Here is a 21317-nt window from a genome sequence, read left to right on the forward strand (position 1 = left end):
CCTCTACCTGTTGTATTTGAGTTTTGGTTGATTGTATTCATGCATAGTATTAGCTGGTTTGATTGGATAGCATGCAAGACAAAACGTTTCACTGTACCTCAGTACACATGACAGTAATATATTTCAACCTAAAGCTTTGGATCAATCTAATAAAGGGTTCTGACCCAAAATGTCTTCTGTCCATTTCCTCCACAGATATTGCCTGATCTGTTGAGCATCTCCAGCAGTTGATTATTTACCAACGTTTTGGATTCCATGATTAAGTGTATATCTACCCCTTGCCTGAAGTCACTTTCAGTATTTATCTAATGAGAATAATGAGAGGTTGGGGGGGAGATCAGATAGAAGTTATAAAGTTATAAGAGCCAAAGATAGGGTAGACAGTCAGAACCTTTTCCCCAGGGTGGAAATATCAAACACCAGAGGGCATAGCTGTAAGAGCGGAAAGTTTAAAGGAGATGTGCAGGGCTAGTTTTTTTACACACAGACTAATGGATGCCTGCAAATCACTGCCAGGGGTGGTGGTGGAGGCAAATACAACAGGCACATGAACATGCAGAAAATGGAGGGACCTTGGCATAGGGTTGGCATAGAAATCACGGGCTGGAAGGACTGTTTCTGTGCCATACAGTTCTACGTTGAACGTAACCTGCTCTGCTGGGACTGAGATCTGCAAAGTGTTTCTGAGAATGTTTCCGATGTTCTAATTTCCATCTATGTTCTTGCATGTTGCGACTTTATCATGTCATTAAGCAATAAGGAGTGCGGAGAAGATTTACAAGGACATTGTCAAGAGTCAAAGGCTTGAACTATAGAGAACAGTGGAACAGGATAGGACTTTATTCCTTAGAGCGCAGGAGGCTCAGAGGTAATCTCATAGAGATGTATAAAATCTCGAGGGGAATAGATAGAGTGAATGCACAGTTTTTTCCCCAGGCTGGAGGAATCAAGAGCCAGAGGAGTTAGGTTTAAAGTGGGAGGCAAATTTTTCAGTCAGAGGATGGTGGGTATATGGAATGAGTTTCCAGAGGAGGGAGTTGATGCAGTTATGACAGCATTTAAAAGGCACTGGAACAGTCATACATTGATAGGATAGGTTTAGAGGTGACATGGTCCAAACCTGGGCAAATGTGACTAGCTTAGATGGGGCATCATGGTCGGCATAGACGAGTTTGGACGAAGGGCCTGTTTCCACGCCATACGACTCTATGTCTATGACGCTATAGCTATGAATGAATGAAGATCAAATATGCAACCTGATGCCTGAATTATGTTACAAAAAAACAATAAGGTTGAATCCCCGGATATCTGGATTTACAGGAAAGATTGCAATATTATTTCCCATAGAATAACGTGAGGTTTCTCAGGCGTAGGTATTTATTTGAAAGAAGGTATAACAATATTTTAAACCTCCAGTTTCCAGAGTGTTTTCTAACTCTGGTTTTCTCTCCTGTTGTCTGAGTGTGTGGTAGAACGTTGATGGAGGGAGATGAGTTGCTCGGAGGTTTTTGGATGATGCATCTACTAAGACGGTCGACAGTGAACCTGATAGATCTCAGACTTTGAATCTTAAGCAATTCCACTGGCCCCAAGTATGGCGTGCCTTTTGCATTTTCAGGTCTGTTTGCCTGCGTGAAGCACTAGGAGAAACACAGTGCTCAGTGGGTCAGGCAGCATCTGCGGAGTGAATGGACTGATAACGTTTTGGGTCAGGACCCTTCTTCAGTTTAAACATGAGGGAGTTTTGAACTGAGCTTTCACTTTCCAAGATTATAGTGTAGTAGTTTATAGAAGAAATTGGTTCAGGTTAAAACATTTAGAAACATAGAAAATAGGTGCAGGAGTAGGCCATTCTGCCCTTCGAGCCTGCACCACCATTCAATATGATCATGGCTGATCATCCAACTCAGTATCCTGTACCTGCCTTCTCTCCATACCCCCTGATCCCTTTAGCAACAAGGGCCACATCTAACTCCCTCTTAAATATAAATTTTGCAAAAGATTAACAATATTGCATATAATCCGATAGTTAATGACTGTCACAGCCACATCCTCAATCTCCTACATTGCTCATGTGCACTGGAAAGGTGCCAAGATTTACCAGGTGCTTAGAAGGTGTGAGTCCAAATCCAAATGGATTCTGTTTTGCACTAAAACTAAACTCGAATGATTCTCTTTGAATGGAGCAGTATTTTTGAGCAAGCTGCAGAAGTCTCCCAATCAGTCATCATCCTTCTCATCTGCAGCCACACGACCTTCTGCCATTAATCTCACACCACGGCCTTTTGAAAGATTAAATTGAATAGCGGACGGTGTTTGCACTTAGCTGTCAAGAGGGTTCAGGGATGTTTGCATTAGGGAGCTTGATATACTCTTGGTTTTACTTAATGGGGGAGTGGTGGAGAGATCGCTATGGGAACAGTGCCAATACTCCTGTACATTGGGATGTGCCTTGAGGCATCCTACAATGTAAGGAGGCCCCAGTGCTTTCACAGATTGGCTCCATCTTTCACCTTTCTGCCCCGGTGAGCATCACTTAATAACTTCATTGCCCAGGAATTAAGCGCCCTATACAAAGCCATTTCGCCATCAATTGTTTAAACACAAATTTAAGTGACTGTTCCTGTAGAATGGTTCTGACTTACTTTGTGACCCCTCTCTTTCAAACTCTCCTCTTTTTACATCTTCTCAGTTTCTTTGAGATCCCTGAGGGCACAGGTTTAGACACAGGTTTTTATGAGGTTGGAGCTTTCAAACCGAACCACCTAAGGCTCCTGACAGCCAGAGAAAGGGAGTGCGATATGGTCTTGTTCAAAATCCGAGCCTCGATCGCACTGTGTCAAAAACACCCTTCTCTAGATTTGTCATTAAATGATGGTCTGAGTGATCTGTAATAGCAGTCATTAAGGCTGGTCATTAACGAAAAGACACAAATTCCTATAGTATCATTTATGACCTCAGGACAAAATCATTTTGAAGCAAAGACACTTAAAATGTAGAAAATACAGCTGTCAATTTGTGCACAGCGGGCTTTTGGAAACAGCAGTGAGATAAAAGGCAGATAATGTGTGTTTTCTTCGGTGATGTTGGTTGATGCGTACAAATTGGCTAGAACACTAGAGAGAACAAAAAAAATTCTATTAAACGGGGAAAAATGCAGAGAAGAATTCTAAGGTTGCCAGGACTCGAGGGCTGAACGACAGGTAGAGGTTGGTTGGGTTAGGACTTTATACCTTGGAGCTGAGGAGGCTGAGGGATGATCTTATAGAGTTGCATAAAATCATGAGGTGATTAGAAAGGGTGGATGCATAGAGTCTCCTATTAAAAGATTTAATAGGAACCTGGCGGAGCAAGGTTTTCACGCCGAGGGCTGTGAGTACATGTCATGAGTTGCCAGAGGAAATAGTTGAGGCAGGTACAGCAACAATATTTAAGAAATGTTTGGACAGGTACATAGACAAGACAGGTTTAGAGGGATATGGGCCAAACACAAGCAAATAGCACTAGCGTAGATGGGGATCTTGGGCCAAAGGACTTTAACTTCTCTGCTCTTTTTCAACACGGTGTTCATGGGACACCCAGATCACCTGAGAGGGAGATGAAGCCTCAGTTTGAAATAGGACTAATTGCAAACATCAACCCATAATTCACCAAAGATTGGTCCAGCAGGAAACAATCTCACAGATAGTTACACAGATTTCCCAGTGTGCCAGTAGACAACACTCTTTAATTAACATGGTACTAAATCATTTAATGAGTTGTGAGTGCTAGACTACGTTTGGCAAGAGAGCTGGAATATTGGCAAATGCAGTAGCTCTGGTTCCAAATCCAAAGTCTCGCACCAATTTCCGTCACTCTTCAAGGCTCTACCATTTACTGTTTTAAGTCCTGCCCTGGTTTAACTTACCAAATACAACACCTCACACTTGTCTAAGTTACATTCGATTCGCAATTTCTTGATTCACTTTCCCAGTTCATCTAGATCCTGTTGTAATCTGAGATAACCATTGTCCATGACTCCACCAATTTTGGTGTCCTTTTTCAAATTTACTAACCATTCCAACTACATCCTGATCCACAAAAGACACAAAGTGCTGGAGTAACTGAGCGGGTCAGGCAGCATCTCTGGAAACATAGATAGGTGACATTTTGGGTCATGACCTTTTTTCAGAATTGCCCTTAATGTGAAGGAAGTGGATCAGAAAGTGGGATAACATAGAACTAGTGTGAACATGTGATCAATGGTTGATGTAGACTCGGTAGGCTGAAGGGTCTGTTTCCATGCTGCATCTATAGAAAAACATCCATCAGGCTCTTGAACACTACACAACACTAACCTCAGCAACTATGAACTTCTATGAACTGTGTCTTTGGTTGTACTAAGGAGTTTGGACTTTTGCACTAATATTACAGTTATTAATTTATTGTATTAATGATTATTATACATTATCTATGTATAACGGGCCAGTTAAGTTGTTGCAAGTAACATTGTTCTGTTGTCAGTACATATCACAATTAAACACTCTTGACTACATGTTTGGTGAGTAAAATCACATCTGTGTGGGGTTAACGTAAATGGGTGCTTGACGTCAGCAAAGACTGTATGACTTTAGAACAACGGGGGTGACCTTGAGTTTCAAAGACGTAGTATGTGGTTAAACTGTCCAGTCATAGTATTGATAGTTACAGCCCACTAACACTGGAAATTTGAACTTTGGTGCCCAAAATACGAATTAATTAAGAGTCTTCTTTTTTTTTGTGCCTGAGGCAGTTCTGAAAGATCAACCGGATCTGGGCTAGCCGCTTTCCTGCAATGCTGAAAAAGGAAAACATTTGTGAGCTGGATGGTGTTTTGCAATTTTAACCCCCTTTCCTGACCAAGGCTTTCTTTATTTAAGTCAAGAGTCATGCTGCCATACGGTCATACACAGTCGGAAGCAAGCTCTTTTCAGTGCAACTTATCCATGCCAGCAAAGATGCCCATCTAAGCTATTCCCATTTGCCCACGCCTGGTGCATATCCTTCTAAACCTTTCCCATCTATGTACCTTTCCAAATGCAGCTTAAATGTTATTGTGCCTGCTTTAACAACTTTCTCTAGCAGCTTGTTCCACATACACACCGTGATCTGTGTAAAGAACAGATTCCTATTAAATCTTTCTCCTCTCACCTGAAACACATCTCTAGTTTTTGATACCCCTTCCCTGACAAAAAGACCATGAGTATTCCCTTATCTATGCACCTTATGCTTTTAATCTTTTCCCTCTTCACTGTTTCCACTTCTCATTCATGTTCAGTCATTCCTCCAGCTCTGCAAAAGAAAGAAGGAATTTGGATTTCTGAGATCATAGTTAAAGTTATAGAAACAAATAGCATGGAAACAGACCCTTTGGCCAATCAATCCACACTGACACTCAAACACCCAGTTAGACTAATCCCACCGTAACCTATTTTCTTTTTTTTGCATATTCTCATCTACTAACAAATGTATCATTCACCTGTTCACTAGGGGCGTCAATTAACATACCAACACATATGTATTTGGGATGTGGGGGGGGAAACTGGAATACCTGGAGGAAACCAATGGAGTCACATGGAAAATGTACAAAGGTCATTAGCATCCGAGGTCAGGATTAAATCCTGGTCTCTGCTGCTGTGAGGCAGTGGCTCTAATATTTGTGCCAATATGCTGCTGATTTGAACGCCTGAATCTCAAAACTCTCCACTATAGTAGAAGTGGGGATGGGGGAGGGTTGGTTCTTGATTTACCTTAGCTTCGTTGGAGGTTCGTTGATCAGCATTGATTCACAAGATCAGTGAATGATCATTGATGATCTATGCAATGATCAACATGCTGAGGTGGAACAGTTCCTAGGCCCAATCATCTTCCACTGCTTCTTCAATAACTTCCTTCCATCATAAGGTTTGATGTTGGGATATCCACAGATGATGGCACCAAGGTGCTGGAGTAGCAGACAGTGAGGAAGGCTGTGGAAAGTGTACATCCAGATATAAATCAGCTTCAGACATGAACAGAGAAACGACAGATGGAGTTTAAACCAAGCTAGTAAGCGATGTTGCGCTTTGGGAATGCGAATGTAAGGGGAAGGTATACAGTTAATAGCAAGAATCTTAACACCATTGATATGCAGAGGGATCTTGGGGTGAAAGTAGCAACACAGTAGACAGAGTGGTAAAACAACTTTGGAGAGGGTGCAGGAGGTTTGCCAGAATGGATTATTGCCTGGATTATGGGGTGGTCGTTACAAGAAGAGGTTGGACAAACTTGGATTGTTTTCTCTGGAACGTCAAAGACTGAGGGGAGACCTTATAAAAGTTTATCAAATTATGAGAGGCATGAATAATGCAGGAAATCATCATCATCATCATCATTGAAAACATTAGCGACACAGTGGTGCTGGTTTCCAACGGGAACGGTGACGGACGCACCACACATCTCTGTCCTCCAGTTCCTGCGGACTTCCGCCGCTAGAAGTATAGGATTTTGGTGTGTGTGCTATATCATCGTTCCTTGCAATGCTATGTTAGACAGTGATCGCAACTTCTACTGAAGTGTGCATGGCCGTGGGCTCGCTAGAAGCTCATCCGCCCTTTGACAGGTCAGGTCGGAGGGAGTTCCCCCCCCCCCCCTCCTGCCACGGGTACCATGTAATCCCGTGCTACCTGCTCCATGGTCGGATAGGCAACGGACATCCAAAATGCAGGAAAGCTGCATTAATGTAGATTGGCACGATGGACAGTGTGGACATGGTGGCCCGAAGGACCTGTTTCTCTGCTATGCAACTCTATGACTATGGAATATGGTACCCGGACGTGGCGTCGAAGGATGAGAAGCCGAAGCAAAGAAGTGGAAGCCAAGTAATCGAACGGTTATTTGGCTTCCGCTTCGGCTTCTCGTCCTTCTACGCCACGTCCGCACACGATGGAATATGGAGAGAGAAGTCGGCAAAGTATTGAAGAACTGATGGGCACATACAGTTGTGAAGGAATCTGCTAAGACCGTTATAAATCTTTACAATGCAAAGTGTTCAGGAGTTTAATCAAACTAAAGAAAACTGGCAAAAAAATAGCAATGGTAAACTCCAGAGTTGATTTGTGACCATCTGGCTGTGTCTTTACTGTTTCCGAATTTTTATCTCACTTATCCCATGCACCGTTTCATGACTTGCATTGATACAATACTTTTTCCCGTGGTTAAAACATCTCATGCTGTTTCACAGGTGCAAGCAGGACAATATTTGCACAACAGTAGGCTTTGGGAAATCTTAGGGGTATGTAGACAATTGGGATGGAACGTGGGGACAGGGTTATGCCCCTGTCACACTTAGGAAACCTGAACGGAAACCACTGGAGACTTTGCGCCCCACCCAAGGTTTCCGTGCGGTTCCCGGAGGTTTTTGTCAGTCTCCCTACCTGCTTCCACTACTTACAACCTCCGGCAACCACCTGCAACCTCCGGGAACCGCGCGGAAACCTTGGGTGGGGCGCAAAGTCTCCAGAGGTTTCCGTTCAGGTTTCCTAAGTAGGACAGGGGCATTCGGAAACAAATTCCAGAGCTATGGGTCTATATAGCTGAACACCAGCCACCAAAGATAGTCATTATTAGAGTGCAACATGTTATTGTGTCTGGCAGAAGTTATCTTCCTTGGTCCCAATAACCTTTAGTGCCCATGTCCTGCAAAATACTGATAACCCTAATTTTCACCCCTGGTTAAGGAAGTGGGGGGAGTGATTTACATTATTCTTTCTATGAAGAATCCCTTCCTGGACAACTAGGTCTAATTTAAAGGTCAACCTGCATCTCCTAAATTCTCCTGCTGAGGAAATAGTTTCACTCTATCTTCCTTTTTAATCATCTTAAATACCTCTATTAGGTAACCACTTCATCTGTATTTAACAGAAGGACATCTGAGACCATGTTACCCACACCTTGCCTTTAACGCTTACCTTGTGTAATGCAGTGCTCAGGAATGAACACACTTACACCAGGTGGGTTATAACAAGGGTCTTATCTGCCCGGCTGTGCGTCAGCTAACCCTTTAATCATCTGAAACACTGTAATTAGATCATCCCCTCAATAGAGTTGACGGGGGCAGAGCAAGCGTCCACTGCTGCCAGGTGTCTCTTTAACTATTGTCATAACAGCTCAATAGTTTGAGCTCTTACCCACAAATCAACACCCCCCTTACTCCCTTCCCCCCCCCCCCTCCTTCACCAACACTCACCCCAGCGACCCCACGGCACACAGGAAGTTATGTACATAGGCGAACCAGAAAAGGGTCCCTTGGAAAAGGACATGACAGAAGTGATCGGGTTGAGGTCCTTTGATGATACAGCAAATTGTAGCTGTCTGTGTTTTATTTCTTTGTGACAGGAAGGTGTTATTGTTTCTTCGCCGGTTTGTCAGGCCATCCCCAACGGCTACCAACATACCTCACGGGATGAGGGTAGTTTTTTGTAAATAGCTCTAATGTTTCCAGTTCCTCAGGAAATGCGGAGGACAAAACGTGTGGAAATGAAAGATGACTTGAGATGAACCGTGTCACCCTGGCTGAATTAATTTATAGCTCCGTTGGCATGACTTCCATTGGAATACTAAACTGCCAGCCAGCAAGTGAAGAGGAAATTAGAATATTAAATCTATTACTGGATTTAATTTGCATTTGTAAAGGAGCTTTCTTGATATCAGTTTGTTACAAATCACTTAGACAACAAATATTTTTCTCGCAATAGGCGGGCGACAATTTTAAGATGGCAGTGTTATCTAAATGATGACCCTGACAATTCCTGTGTTTCTGTTGCAATGCAGAGAAATTGCAGGCAGATAGATCAACAGACTGCAATGGAATAAATGATGAGGCCACCAATTTTAATGATCATGAGTGAGGCAGAAATATTGATCCAATCTTGTGGTATGCCCACCTTCATTGGTTGGAGCATTAAATATAAGAGTCAGGAAGTCATGATGAAGCTATATAAGACTTTGGTTTAAGAAGGAACTGCAGATGCTGGAAAATCGAAGGTAGACAAAAGTGCTGGAGAAACTCAGCGGGTGCGGCAGCATCTATGGAGCGAAGGAAATAGGCAACGTTTCGGCCCGAAACGTTGCCTATTTTCTTCGCTCCATAGATGCTGCCGCACCCGCTGAGTTTCTCCAGCACTTTTGTCTACCTAAGACTTTGGTTTGACTGGCACTTGCAATTTTGTATGCTGTTCTGGTCACACTACTGCAGGAAGAATCTGAAGGCTGTGGAAAAGGTGCAGAACCAGGTTACCAGAATGCTGCATGGATTAGGTGGTAATATCTACAAGGCGTTTCTGATCAACATTCCAGCATCTGCAGTTCCTTGAGTCCCCAAGACTTGTCTATCTATTAGTAACAGCAGCTTCGTGATCTCTTGGTCTTCCACATTTTCAGTTGATTAGTATGGCTGGCATCAATTCCACCCGCAAAACCCACCTTCTTTTCAAGGCAGTTGAATACCTGTGCCGCGACCTCTTTTAATTTTATGAGTTGCTGTGGGAGAGCTGAACTGCTGCTGATGTGGCCTTTCTCAAGGTTTATGTATAAAAATACCTTTCATCGAACGGAACAAAGTGGACTCTGTGCCACTTTGAGGAGATAATACTCAGGTGGAGATTTGTTACGTGTTCTGTACAAGCACAAAGCTTTCAATGGAGCAGGATTTTGATAGCAAGAGAATTGGAGACGAGGGGTACATCTTTCTCAAGTCGATAGCAATCAGCAGGTCACTCGAGACTTGCACATATCTGAATAACAAGCATCTCTTGCTTTGTTCTGTCGAAGGAACAATTTACATGGCCTCACCTCTTGTCTCTGCCAGTGTTCCAGCTTAAATTGACCCTTGCTGCGATTATTGTCTGACGAGGGAAGTGGAAACCATTCAGTGTGAATCACAACAATGTTGGGACTTTCTTACTTAATGGGTGTCACACTGTGCCGTTCATAACTGCCTCACTGGAATCAGTATGACCTGAATGTCTGTCAGCAATACCAACTTGCATAACTGCAGTATCTTCCAACGTATTTCAAGATGTTTCACATATGTACTATCAAATGTTTAGGTTTAGGTGTATCATTGCCACATGTACTGGAGTACAGTGAAAAGCCTTGTTTTGCATGCTATCCAATTAAATCAGATAATACTTTACATAATTACAATCAAGCCAAACTCTAGTGGAGCAAAGAGAAAGATACAGAGTACAAAATATAGTTGTCTACATTTTGATGCACCAGTTCCAGAGACAAGGTCCAATGCCAGCAATGGGGTAGTGGCGAATCGAACAGTAACCTAGCTTATAGAAGGACCGTGTAGAAGCCTGATAACAGAGGGGAAGGTGTTCCTGAGTCTGGTGGTGTGGGGTTTCCAGCTCTGTGTCTGCTGCCTCACCAGAGGGTGCAGAAGAAAGAATGACCAGGGTGAGAAAGGCCCTTGATTACGTTGGCTGCTTTCCCGAGGCAGTGTTCAGTGCAGATGAAGTTAATGGTGGGGAATCTGGTCTGTGTGAGGGACTGGGTTATGTCCACAGCTCTTTTTGTCGTCTTAGGCAGCGCTGTTCCCAAACCAAGGTTTAATGTAACCTGACAGTCGGCTTTCTACGTATGTAGAAGTTGGTAAGAGTTATTGGAGACATGCCAAAGGAAGTAGAGGTTTTGGTTTGCTTTTATTATTGTAGCTTCATAATGGTTGGACCAGGGCAGATTATTGATAATATTTACACCTTGAACTTGAAGCCCACAACCAATTTCCAATTCAGCACCATTGATGCAGATTGGGGCATGTTCCCCACCACGTTTCCAACTTCAGGAATGCAATTTGACCTTAGAATCGGGGCAGCACAGAAACAGCCCTATTTTGACCCATTTTGTCCATGCCGACCATGTTGCCTATCCGCACTAATTCCATTTGCCCACAACAGGCCCGAATCCCTCTATGCCTTTCCTATCTAAGTACCTGTCCAAGTTCCTTTAAATGTTGTAATTGCACCTGCCTCCAGCACTTCTCTGGCAACTCATTCCAGACAACTACTACCCTCTGTATGATAAACATGCTTCAGGACTCTCTCACCTTAAACTTGTGTCGTCTGGTTCTAGATTCTCTCATCATTTTCGATAATTGCTTCCTATTATCTACCCTATTCATGCCCTTCATAATTTCACCCCCTTAGCCACTTCCAGTTCAAGATAACAGAGTCAAGCCTACTCAGCTTTGCTGAGATAAGATTAGGGTTGTGTGGGAAGGTTCAAGATGGTTGCAGGAAAAGAACTGTTCCTGAACCTGGTGGTATGGCTTCTGTACCTCCTGCCACAAGGGAGAAGAGGGCATGGCCAGGATGGTGGAGATCTTTGATGATAGATGCTACATTCATGAGGCAACACCTCATGTAGATGCTCTTGATGGTGGGGAGAGCTGTGCCCACGATGGACTAAGCTGACTTCATCACTCTCTGCAGTCTCTTGTTTTCCTGAGCTGTTCAGGCAGCATCTGCAGAAAGAGTTAACATTTCAGATCTAAGGGTTAGCTCTTTCTCTCTACCCAGGGGCACTGACTCTCTTCACCGCGCAGTCTTTTGTGAAAGTGCTCCAGATTTCCACAGTTAGACAAAATATTGTTTCTTGGTTTCAGCTCAAGGGGCTCATCTTTAATCTTATCTATAGTGGGCCTGTGTTCTAGATTGCTCCAGAGAAAAATATCAAAAATGTGGCCAAAAATAGGGCAAGCAAGTTAAAGAATTCTGGAATCAGAGTCAGCACGGAAACAGGCCCTTCAACCTAACTCGTCCACATTGACTAAGGAGCCCCATCTAAGACAGTCCCATGTTCTCGCGTTTGGTAACCATACCTCTGTACCTTTCCTCTCTATGCACCCTTTATATTTTGACAATTACAAAAAAAAGAAATTGCATGAAATACACCAAAGATCGGGTAGTATCTGTGCAGACAGAAACACGATTGACGTTTCAAATGGAGAAAGTTAGTCAGAACTGTTAACTTTAATTTTCTCTCTCTGCAGATGCTGCCCGACTATTGAGTGTTTAGAGAATTTTGTGTCTTTATTTCTTATTTCTAGCATGTGCAGTATTTTAAGAAATTGTAAAGTCTCATTCAATATCTTTATTCACTCCCACTTTTATTTTGTTTCTCTCACAGCTCCAGGTACAGTATCCTGGTCCCGGCCCTCTGGATGACCAAGGTGCATAAGTGGGAGCTGGACTGCATGCAAAGTGTTGTGTTGGAGGAAGAGGAGGAAGAGATGATGTCCTCAGGTACCAGATGACGCTTCTGCTCTTTAACAAAGGTAGAAATGGCTGGAAGCACTCAACAGCCAGGCAGCATCGGTGGAGAGAGAACAGTTAACCTTTCAAACCTGGGATTCCTCATCACCTTACCTCCACTTATATTCTTTAAACTGGTGCCTGCCAGAGGCATCTCTGCCTGGCTTCATAGAGCCTTACGCGACAGGCCGGTAGTGACTGACATGCGACAGTCGCACGAAAATCATCTAGCAATACGACAGTCACGCGCCAAGTGCCCCTGAGGACCCTGCCCCCTTTGGGAGCCATTTGCGATGTAATTCGTACCTAGTCTAATCTCCGTGGCAAGGATTTTCCCAGTGAAAATCAAAGATAACAAGGTGAAAAATGTTCAAAACTATGTGCGCTTTATACCCGGGTGGTCACGTGGTGCGGCGCTCAAATGGTGCGCCTTCCAATATTGAAAGAACTTGCACCATTCATAACCAGTGGTATTTTGCAACAAATTGGACGTGGGTCTGAAGAAGGGTCCCAATCGGAAACGCCATCTATCTATTCCCACCACAAATGCTGCCTGACCTGCTGAGTTCTTCCAGCACTGTGTTTTGCTCAAGATTCCAGAATTCACAGTTTCTTGTGCCCCCTTTGCACCCAATTAAGTTATATTTGGAGTGTAATAACATTTGCATTGTTGACAATGTGGCAACATATACGGAACATAGGGGGCGCCGTCCTGTACGGGTTTGGCTGCCCAGCCTGCAGCTGTCCGTTTTTTCATCTCTTTCTTTTATTTTTAGTTAGTTGAGTTGTTTTTTTTCGGAGTTCTAGTCTTTTTTTATATGGGGGTGGGGTGGGGGGGGGGGGGGTAAGGGGGGGGGAAACTGCTTTTCAGGGTCCCTACCTGGTCGGAGAGGCGACTTTTCTCCGGGCTGCACCTTCGACCCGTCCTCGCGGCCTACCAGCGGGCCTGGAGCGGCGTTTCCTGAGGGGACCGCCCAGAACCTCGGCTTCAGCAGCAGCGCGGAGTGGAGCGGGCGATGCCTTGTCCGGGTCGCCGCGCTGGAACTCCGGTGAGCTGAAGACCGCCAATGAACATCGTGGAGCTGCGGGACTGTGGAGCGGCCAGCCGCGAGCGGTGGCGCTGAACTTTACATCGGGAGCCTGGGATCTCTTACCGAGATCGCCAGTGGTGGAGCTCCATCCAGCGCGGCCTGTTGGCTTCGGAAGCCGCGGTCTCCGGTAAGGAAGCGGCCGTTCCAGGTTTCCCAAGTCGCTGTGAGGATTCTCCCGACGCCGGAGCACCACCATCCGCCGAGAACGACCTGGAACATCGGGCCTCCGTAAAGGCCCGACTGCGGAGGCCTGAATAGGCCCGACTATGGGTGGACATGGTGATGGGGACTGGACTTTGTGCCTTCCCTCATAATGGGAACCATTGTGGGGGGATGTTTTTATGTTTTATGTTACATTTCTTTATTCTTGTTATGTTGTTTTCTTTTTTATGTGCTGCAATGGCAATACACATTTCGCTACACCAATTGGTGTATGTTACTAATAAAGAACCTTTGAACATTTCCGTGGCTTGTGATGTGATTACTTTTTTGATCCATTCACGGTATCTTAGCATTGCGGGAAATTTGGAGGTTTATTATCCATATAATATTGTCGTTCCTGGACAATACAGAGAATGAGGTGTAAGCCTGGTCAGATACAGGGTAGAGCCCAGTCAGCCAAGAGAGAATGTTGAAAATGTTTGCAAGGATATTGTCAGTGCAGAAGGACTTGAGTTAACAGGGGAGATTGGACAGACTGTGACTGTTTTCTCTGGATGGAGCGAAGGAGTCTGAGGGATGTGTAAGAAGGAACTGCAGATGCTGGTTTAAACCGAAGATAGTCACAAATAGCTGGAGTAACTCAGCGGGACAGGCAGCATCTCTGGAGAGAAGGAATGGATGACGTTTTGGGTCGAGACCCTTCTTCATGACCTGACAGAGGACTATAAAATCATGAGGGGCAGAGTCTTTTTCCCAGGTAGAGGAGTCTATAATAATGCGGCATTGGTTGAAGGTGAAAAGGGAAAGATTTTTTCGAAAGAGGGCCTGAGGGGCTTGTTTTTCCACACAGATGATTGTGGGCATGTGTAATGAGATGCCACATAAAGTGATAGAGGCAAGTACAACTACAGCTTTTAAAAGCCATTTAAACAAGCACATGGAAAGGAAAGGTACGGTTTAGAGGGTCATTGCGGACGAATGGGATAAGCTCAGGCAATCAGATGCCCATCAGCTTGGACGAGTTGAACCGAAGGCCCTCTTTCCATGCTGAATAGCTCTATAACTGTATTTTAATTAATTGAATGTTTCCAGTTGCCATGATGGGATTTCAACGCACACTCTAGATCAGTGGTGTATGCAAATGAATTATTACCAAGTAACATCACTGTGGGCTACCATGCCCTCATGAGATCGGTTGCTTCAGCAATTCTAAGTTCTGCTCCTAGTTCAGTTCAATCTAGTTTAGTTTATTGTCATGTGTACCGAGGTACAGTGAAAAGTTGTTGTTGCATGAGAGATAAATTCTGTACCAGTACACGGTGACGTTTTGCTGGAAAGGGTGCAGAGAAGATTCACGAGGATGTTGCCAGCACTCAAGCGCCTGAGATATACGGAGAGGTTGGGCGGTCTAGGAATTTATTCCTTGGAGCTGAGGGGTGATCTTATAGAGGTGTATAAATTCATGGTGTATAGAGGGGAATGCATGGTCTTCTTTTTCCAAGGGCAGGGGAATCAAGAACTAGAGGGAATATATTTAATAGTGAAGTAAGGGGCAACTTTATCCACACATATGGGATGGTGGGTATATGGAATAAGCTGCAGAGTAAGTGGTTGAGGCAGGTACAGTGACAACATTTAAAACACATTTTGACAGGAACATGGGCAGGAAAGGTTTAGAGGGATATGGACCAAACAGCGGCAACTAGGACTAGGGTAAATGGGGGCATCTTGCTCAGCATGGACAAGCTGGGGCGAAGGGCCTGATTTCATGCTGTATAACCTCATACAAAACGCGGTCCACTGGCTGTGAAACACATTGGGTCAGAGTGAGGCAACGAAAGACACCGGAAATTCTAGTTTTCTTTTAGGTCTGTAATTGGAACAATAGGAAAATCAATGAAGTCATTTTAATTGGAAGTGTTGTATCATAATGTGTGTGTGTGTGAAGTTGATCTTGCCAAACGCCCAGTCAGCAAGAAGAGGCGAAGCGGGGATGATACATGACTTAACCTGCAGGAGTTTCTCAAAGATGCTAATGACCAGATGAATAAGGGACATGTGGGCGAAGCAATGTTGATCTTCAGAGCTCTGTTGGCATGGTGCCATGCCTTCAATTAAAGGATGAGGTAAGGCATACAATGTGTTCTTGGGGGAAGGGTTATGAATTTGTGCAGCTGGATGGGTAGTTAGTTTGAAAACCAGAAATGAGATAGCCATAATAAATGTGTAGGAAATGTCATCCATTCCTTCTCTCCCGAGATACTGCCTGTCCCGTTGAGTTACCCCAGCATTTTGTGTCTATCTTAGCCATAATAAATGTTTCTTATGCTGGATGGATGCTTCAGCTAGGGTATGGTAGAGAAAGATCGTAAAGGCAGATGCGAAAAACTGAAGATGCTGGAATCTGGAACAAACCACAAAATATTGGAGGTAGGCAGTGGGCCACGTAGCAACTGCAGAGAGAAATGGACGAGGTTTGTGGTCTGGACGGTGGGAGAAGATGGTGGGAGAAATTTGTGTGCATTGGTGGGGGGTGGTAGGAAAGAGAAGGGGGTAGGGAGGGGTATTACTCTATGTAGAATTCAATATTCATACCTTTGGGTTGTAAGTAGACTATGAGGTGCTGTTCGTCCAGTTGCATGTAGCCTGACTCTGGCAATGGAGGAAGCCAAGGACCAAAAGGTCTGCGTGATCTTAAAGGCATTGGCTTTTCTTGTACTTCAAGTATTTCCCGACACTCTAACCATGGCCCTCCCATATCTCTTATCCGTACGCTGACCCTTGGTAAATCATTGGGAAAAGTAGCTTCATTTTCCATGTGTAATGGGAACATCAACACCCATTCTCATCCTGTTCACTGTCTCCGAGAGATTGTACTGCTTGCTTTACATATATTACTGAATGAACAGAAAGTTCCTCCTGCAGTAACATGAAGCATAGAAACATATCACAGGAACAGGTCCTTCGGTCCACAATGTCTGTGCCAAACATGATGTCAAGTTAAATAATCTCCTCTGCCCACATGTGATCATTATCCCTCCATTCCCTGCATATCCATGTGCCTATCTAAAAGCCTGTTGTACGTCACATCTGGAGCTGCAAGCACCATCCAACCCAACAACTGGAACAGCCATTGGAACCTGAAACATTAAATCTGATTTACAGATACTATTTCAGATTTCTAGCATCAACAATATTCTGTTTTTGATTTAACCTTGGAGGTAAATATATCTTTGCTTAGAAAGGGAGACTAAAATCCAAGTTTCAATCTCACTATAACCCCGTCCAATTGCACTATAGCATTACAGAATCTTTACACCACAGAAGGGGTCCATTCAGCCCATCGAGCCTGTGCCAGCTCCCCACAGGAGCAATCTGTGGAGATACAGATAGTTCAGAGATACAGAGTGGAGACAGGCCCTTCGACCCACAATTTTGCAGAGGCCAATTATTCCACAAACACATACATCTTTGGAACATGGGTGGAAACCGGAGCACCTGGAAGAAACAAACACAATCACGGAGAACTCCACACAAACAGCACTAGGGGTCAGGATCAAACTCAGGTCTCTGGTATTGTGAGGCAGCAGCTCTACGAGCTGCACCATTGTGCCTCCCAGATATATGATTTCAGGATGTAAAGAATCTAGCATGATTTCTTGCTTAACATTTTCCCTGTTACACTATATTTTTCTCCCTGAAGAAGCTATTCAATTCCCTTTAAAATTGTTTGAGTCATAAGCACGTAAACAGGCCCTTCGGCCCAACTCGTCAATGCCAGCCAAGATGCCCTATCTAAGCTAGTCCCTTTTGCCCGCATTTGGCTCATTGATTGGATGGTGGGGAACAATGGAAATAAAATTGGACAGAGAACATTATGGAAATTTAAAACAGAGAAGATGGCCATTCCAGGCTATTATGGCTTGGATAATCAGCCATGATCATATTGAATGGAGGTGTTGGTTCGAAGGGCCGAATGGCCTACTCCTGCACCTATTTGCTATGTTTCTATATTTCTACTATGCCAATGTTGGCTGATAAAAGAGTTATTTAAGTTAATCCCACTAAAACCAGTGAATTTTCATCCCATCCCTACAAATCTGGACTAGACAGAGCAGTGCAGCACAAAAATAAGCCCATCTTGCCCATGCCCATTCGAGTTGGCATTTTGGACTAGTCCCATCTGCCTGCATTTGGCCCACATCCATCTAAACCCTTCCTATCCATATATCTGTCCAAATGTTTTTATATTATGCTAATTGTATCCGCTTCTACAGTTTCCTCTTGTAGTTCATTCCAGATTCGGACCACCCTCTGAGTAAAGAAAGTTGCCTCTCAAACCTCTCCCCTCTCACCTTAACCCTATGCCCTCTAGTTTCTGAACTTTCAACCCTCGGAACACTTGCCTTTAACAGCTTGAAAATGAACAGCTTCTAAATGAGTCCTCAAAGGGGTTAATCTCTGCCATTTTATTTCATTGGACAAAGTCCAGATCTACCCTAATGAGTCTGAAAGGAAATGAGGAACTGAAGTTACTGTAGGTTTTTGAGAAGCGTGTTTCTGTTTGTTGAAACTTGGGCAGGATTCCCGAGCATTGAGAAGTCAATCAGGTAAACCCCCAACCACTCAAATAGCCCCAAGAGACATACCTGAAAACTGTAAATCAGAATGTATTTGAAATTATTTTAACAGATTTGGATGAGAAATGAAGACTATTTCTGTTAGGACAGAGGTGATTAATGAGTGAGTCAGTAGAGGTATTTGAAATGATAAAGAAATGGTTCGGCCTCGTTCCAAGGTTCTTGCTCTGAACTGTGAGACTGCCACTGGGATTTTTTACTCATTTACTTAATGTGTGTGTGTCGTTGGCATGGCCATTATTTATTGCCCAATATTAACTGCCCCCTGGGTGGGTGCCTTCTAGCAAGCCACAGAACATGTAACGAAGGTGAAAAAACAAAGTGCTGGAGCAACTTAGCAAGTCAGGCAGCATCTGCAGAGGGAAATGGGCAGGTGATGTTTTGAGTCAGGACCTTGCTATAGAACATGGTCGTAGAGCAGAGGAGAGGCGTGAATCACAGAGGGGGATCAGTGGTAGTGGTTCCTCCCAGATGGCATAGCTAGTAGAGCTGCTGCCTCACAATGCGAGAAGCCCAGGTTCAACCCTGACCTTGGGTGCTGTCTGTGTGGAGTTTGCATGTTGTCTGTGTGGAGTTTGCATGTTCTCCCAGTGACCACATGAGCTTCTTCAGGATGCTCAGGTTTTGTCAGATATCCCCACAAATCTGTCCCCGAATTTGGTGACACATGCTTTCAAGCTATTGTATCCATTGCTCATTGGGAAGGGAGAAAAAAAGGAGTAACTGACGTGTAACTAATCCTTAATTATGTCGCTGCTTTCCTGAGGCAGCGTGAAGTGTAGATGTGTAGGCTCATTTGTGTAATGGACTGGGCTACAACTCTACACAACTCTCTGCATTTTCTAGTGTTCTTGGTAGGTTGTTGCCAAACCAGGTTTTTGCATCCCGATGCATCTGCAGAAGTTGGGAAGAGTCGTTGGAGACATGCCAAAACTCCTTCATCTCCTGAGGCGGTAGAGGCCGTAACTTCAGTGTGGTTCTTGGTGATTTTTAGATTCCTTGAATGATATAATAATCTGTCACTATACCTTTAAGTTTTCAACTATTTCCACTTCGACACCAGTGATGCTGACTGGGGCATGTAGACCATTTTGTTTCTTGAATCAATAACTAACTCCTTTGACTTGCTGACTTTGAGGGAGAGGTTGTGGCTTGACACCATATTACTAAGCTCCTTTTTGTGTGAGGGAGAAAGTGGAGGTGGATTGTCATTTCCTGTAGTCAGTGATGATTGCTACATCAGATCAACAGTCTGTGCTCACTGTCATAAATAGTGACTAAGAATGTAGGTGTACTCATGAGTTTCAAAACTCTTTTGAAATTAATACTCTGCAATGTTTCCACTGATGTGTGGAGCATTTCAAATATATTTAGTGTATTTGCTGTTGGACTCTCTTGGCACACCCACTAACTCATTGTTCCTATCATTGCATGACTCTTTCCCCTTCCTCTTTCTCTAAAAACATTCATCCTACAAAATAGAGTCGGCACGGTGGCACGGCATGGGCAGCATGGTGGCACAGCAGTAGAGTTGCTGCCTTACAGTGCTTGCAGCGCCAGAGACCCGGGTTTGATCCCGACTACGGGTGTTGTCTGTACGGAGTTTGTACATTCTCCCGTGACCTGCGTGGGTTTTCTCCGAGATCTTCAGTTTCCTCCCACATTCAAAAGACATACAGGTTTTTAGGTTAATTGGCTTGGTATAAGTGTAAAACTGTCCTCAGTGTGTGTAGAGTAGTGTTAATGTGCAGGGATTGTTGGTCGTTGCGGACTCAGTGGGCCGAAGGGCCTGTTTCAGCTCTGTATCTCTAAACTAAACTAAAATCGAGTCATATAGAGCCGTACAGCACAGAAACGGGCACTTTGCCCAACATGTCCATGCCAACCGTGATGGTTACCTGCACTAACCCCATTTAGGATGCAATAGGTCTATATTCTATCCATTCCCACCCTAGTCCAGTTCAAATGTTTTCTAAACATTGTCATCGTATCTGCCTCCACCACCTCCTCTTACAGATCATTCCAGATAAGCACCACTCTCTGCATGAAAGTATTGTCCCTAAGATCTCCTTTAAATTTCTCACCTTAAATTATTGCACTCAAGTTTTAGAATCCCAGACCATGAGAATACGACTCCAGGAATCTACTGTACCTATGCCCCTCACAATCTTATAAACCTCTGTACGGTCACCTCAACCTGCTACAGTCCATTGAGAACAAACCCAGACTATCCAATTTCTCCTTATAAATAAAGGCCTTAGTTTTAGGCAAAGCTGATAAATCTCTTTTGTGCTCTCTCTCCCTCTCATATACTCAATCTACCAAATCATTCCTGTGGTATGTCGACTGGAACCATATACAATCCTCCACATGTGGCTTACCCATTGCTTTGTACAGCTGCAACATGATATCGTAATTTGTATACTTATCCATGAAGGCAAGGACACCAAATGCCTTTTCACTGCCGTATCCACTACGGTATGTCACTTGAGGCTAACAAAGATGCAAAAAGTTCTGTCAGGTGCCTAGCAATTGTCCCCCTTGCTTCCCTTAATATCCTGGGATAGATCTAATCAGGCCCTGGGGATTTATCCACCATAATGAAAGCCATGATTGTATCCACTTCTCTAGCTTCCTCTGGCAGCTCATTTCAGATACAGAGTGAAAATGTTGTCCTTTTAATTTACTTCTGAATGGTTTTACTCTCCTAACCAAAACTCCACACTATTATCTTTTGCATCAGATAGAAACCCAATCTTTTCCTTTAGCTTCCACCATTTCTCCATCGTCTAGTTCTCGTACTTTGGAGACCCAACCCATTCCCATCCACCTCCTCCCCCCCCCCCCCCTTTCTTCCAGATCTCGTCATAAACAAGGTTCCAGGATACCAACGGACAAAGTGGCTCTTTGTAAAAAGTTGCCCCACTTAATTTCAACCCAGTTGATTGGTTGGTTGGTAGATTGATTTATTGATTGATTGATTGTTTGATCGATTGATTGATTGATCGATCGATCAATCGAAACAGGAACATGGACGCAGGCCCTTTAGCCCACTAAGTCACACCAATTCATTATTCCACTTTCTCATCCACTCCTTACACGCAACA

The 21317-nt window shown here is 44.0% G+C and overlaps 1 protein-coding gene across 4 annotated transcripts in view; it reads left to right on the plus strand.

Moving 5' to 3' along the window:
• The window catches only part of LOC116984600 (carabin-like), a 91281-nt gene that overhangs the window by 42865 nt on the left and 27099 nt on the right, over positions 1–21317 (plus strand). For all 4 annotated transcript variants that reach the window (XM_033038830.1, XM_033038829.1, XM_033038831.1 and 1 more), the window contains one exon: positions 12193–12308. In XM_033038830.1, the coding sequence (XP_032894721.1) occupies positions 12193–12308 (116 nt within the window). The remainder of the gene's footprint in view (positions 1–12192; positions 12309–21317) is intronic.

The sequence above is a fragment of the Amblyraja radiata genome, chromosome 20 (genome assembly GCF_010909765.2).
Source record: "Amblyraja radiata isolate CabotCenter1 chromosome 20, sAmbRad1.1.pri, whole genome shotgun sequence".
Taxonomy (NCBI): Eukaryota; Metazoa; Chordata; class Chondrichthyes; order Rajiformes; family Rajidae; genus Amblyraja; species Amblyraja radiata.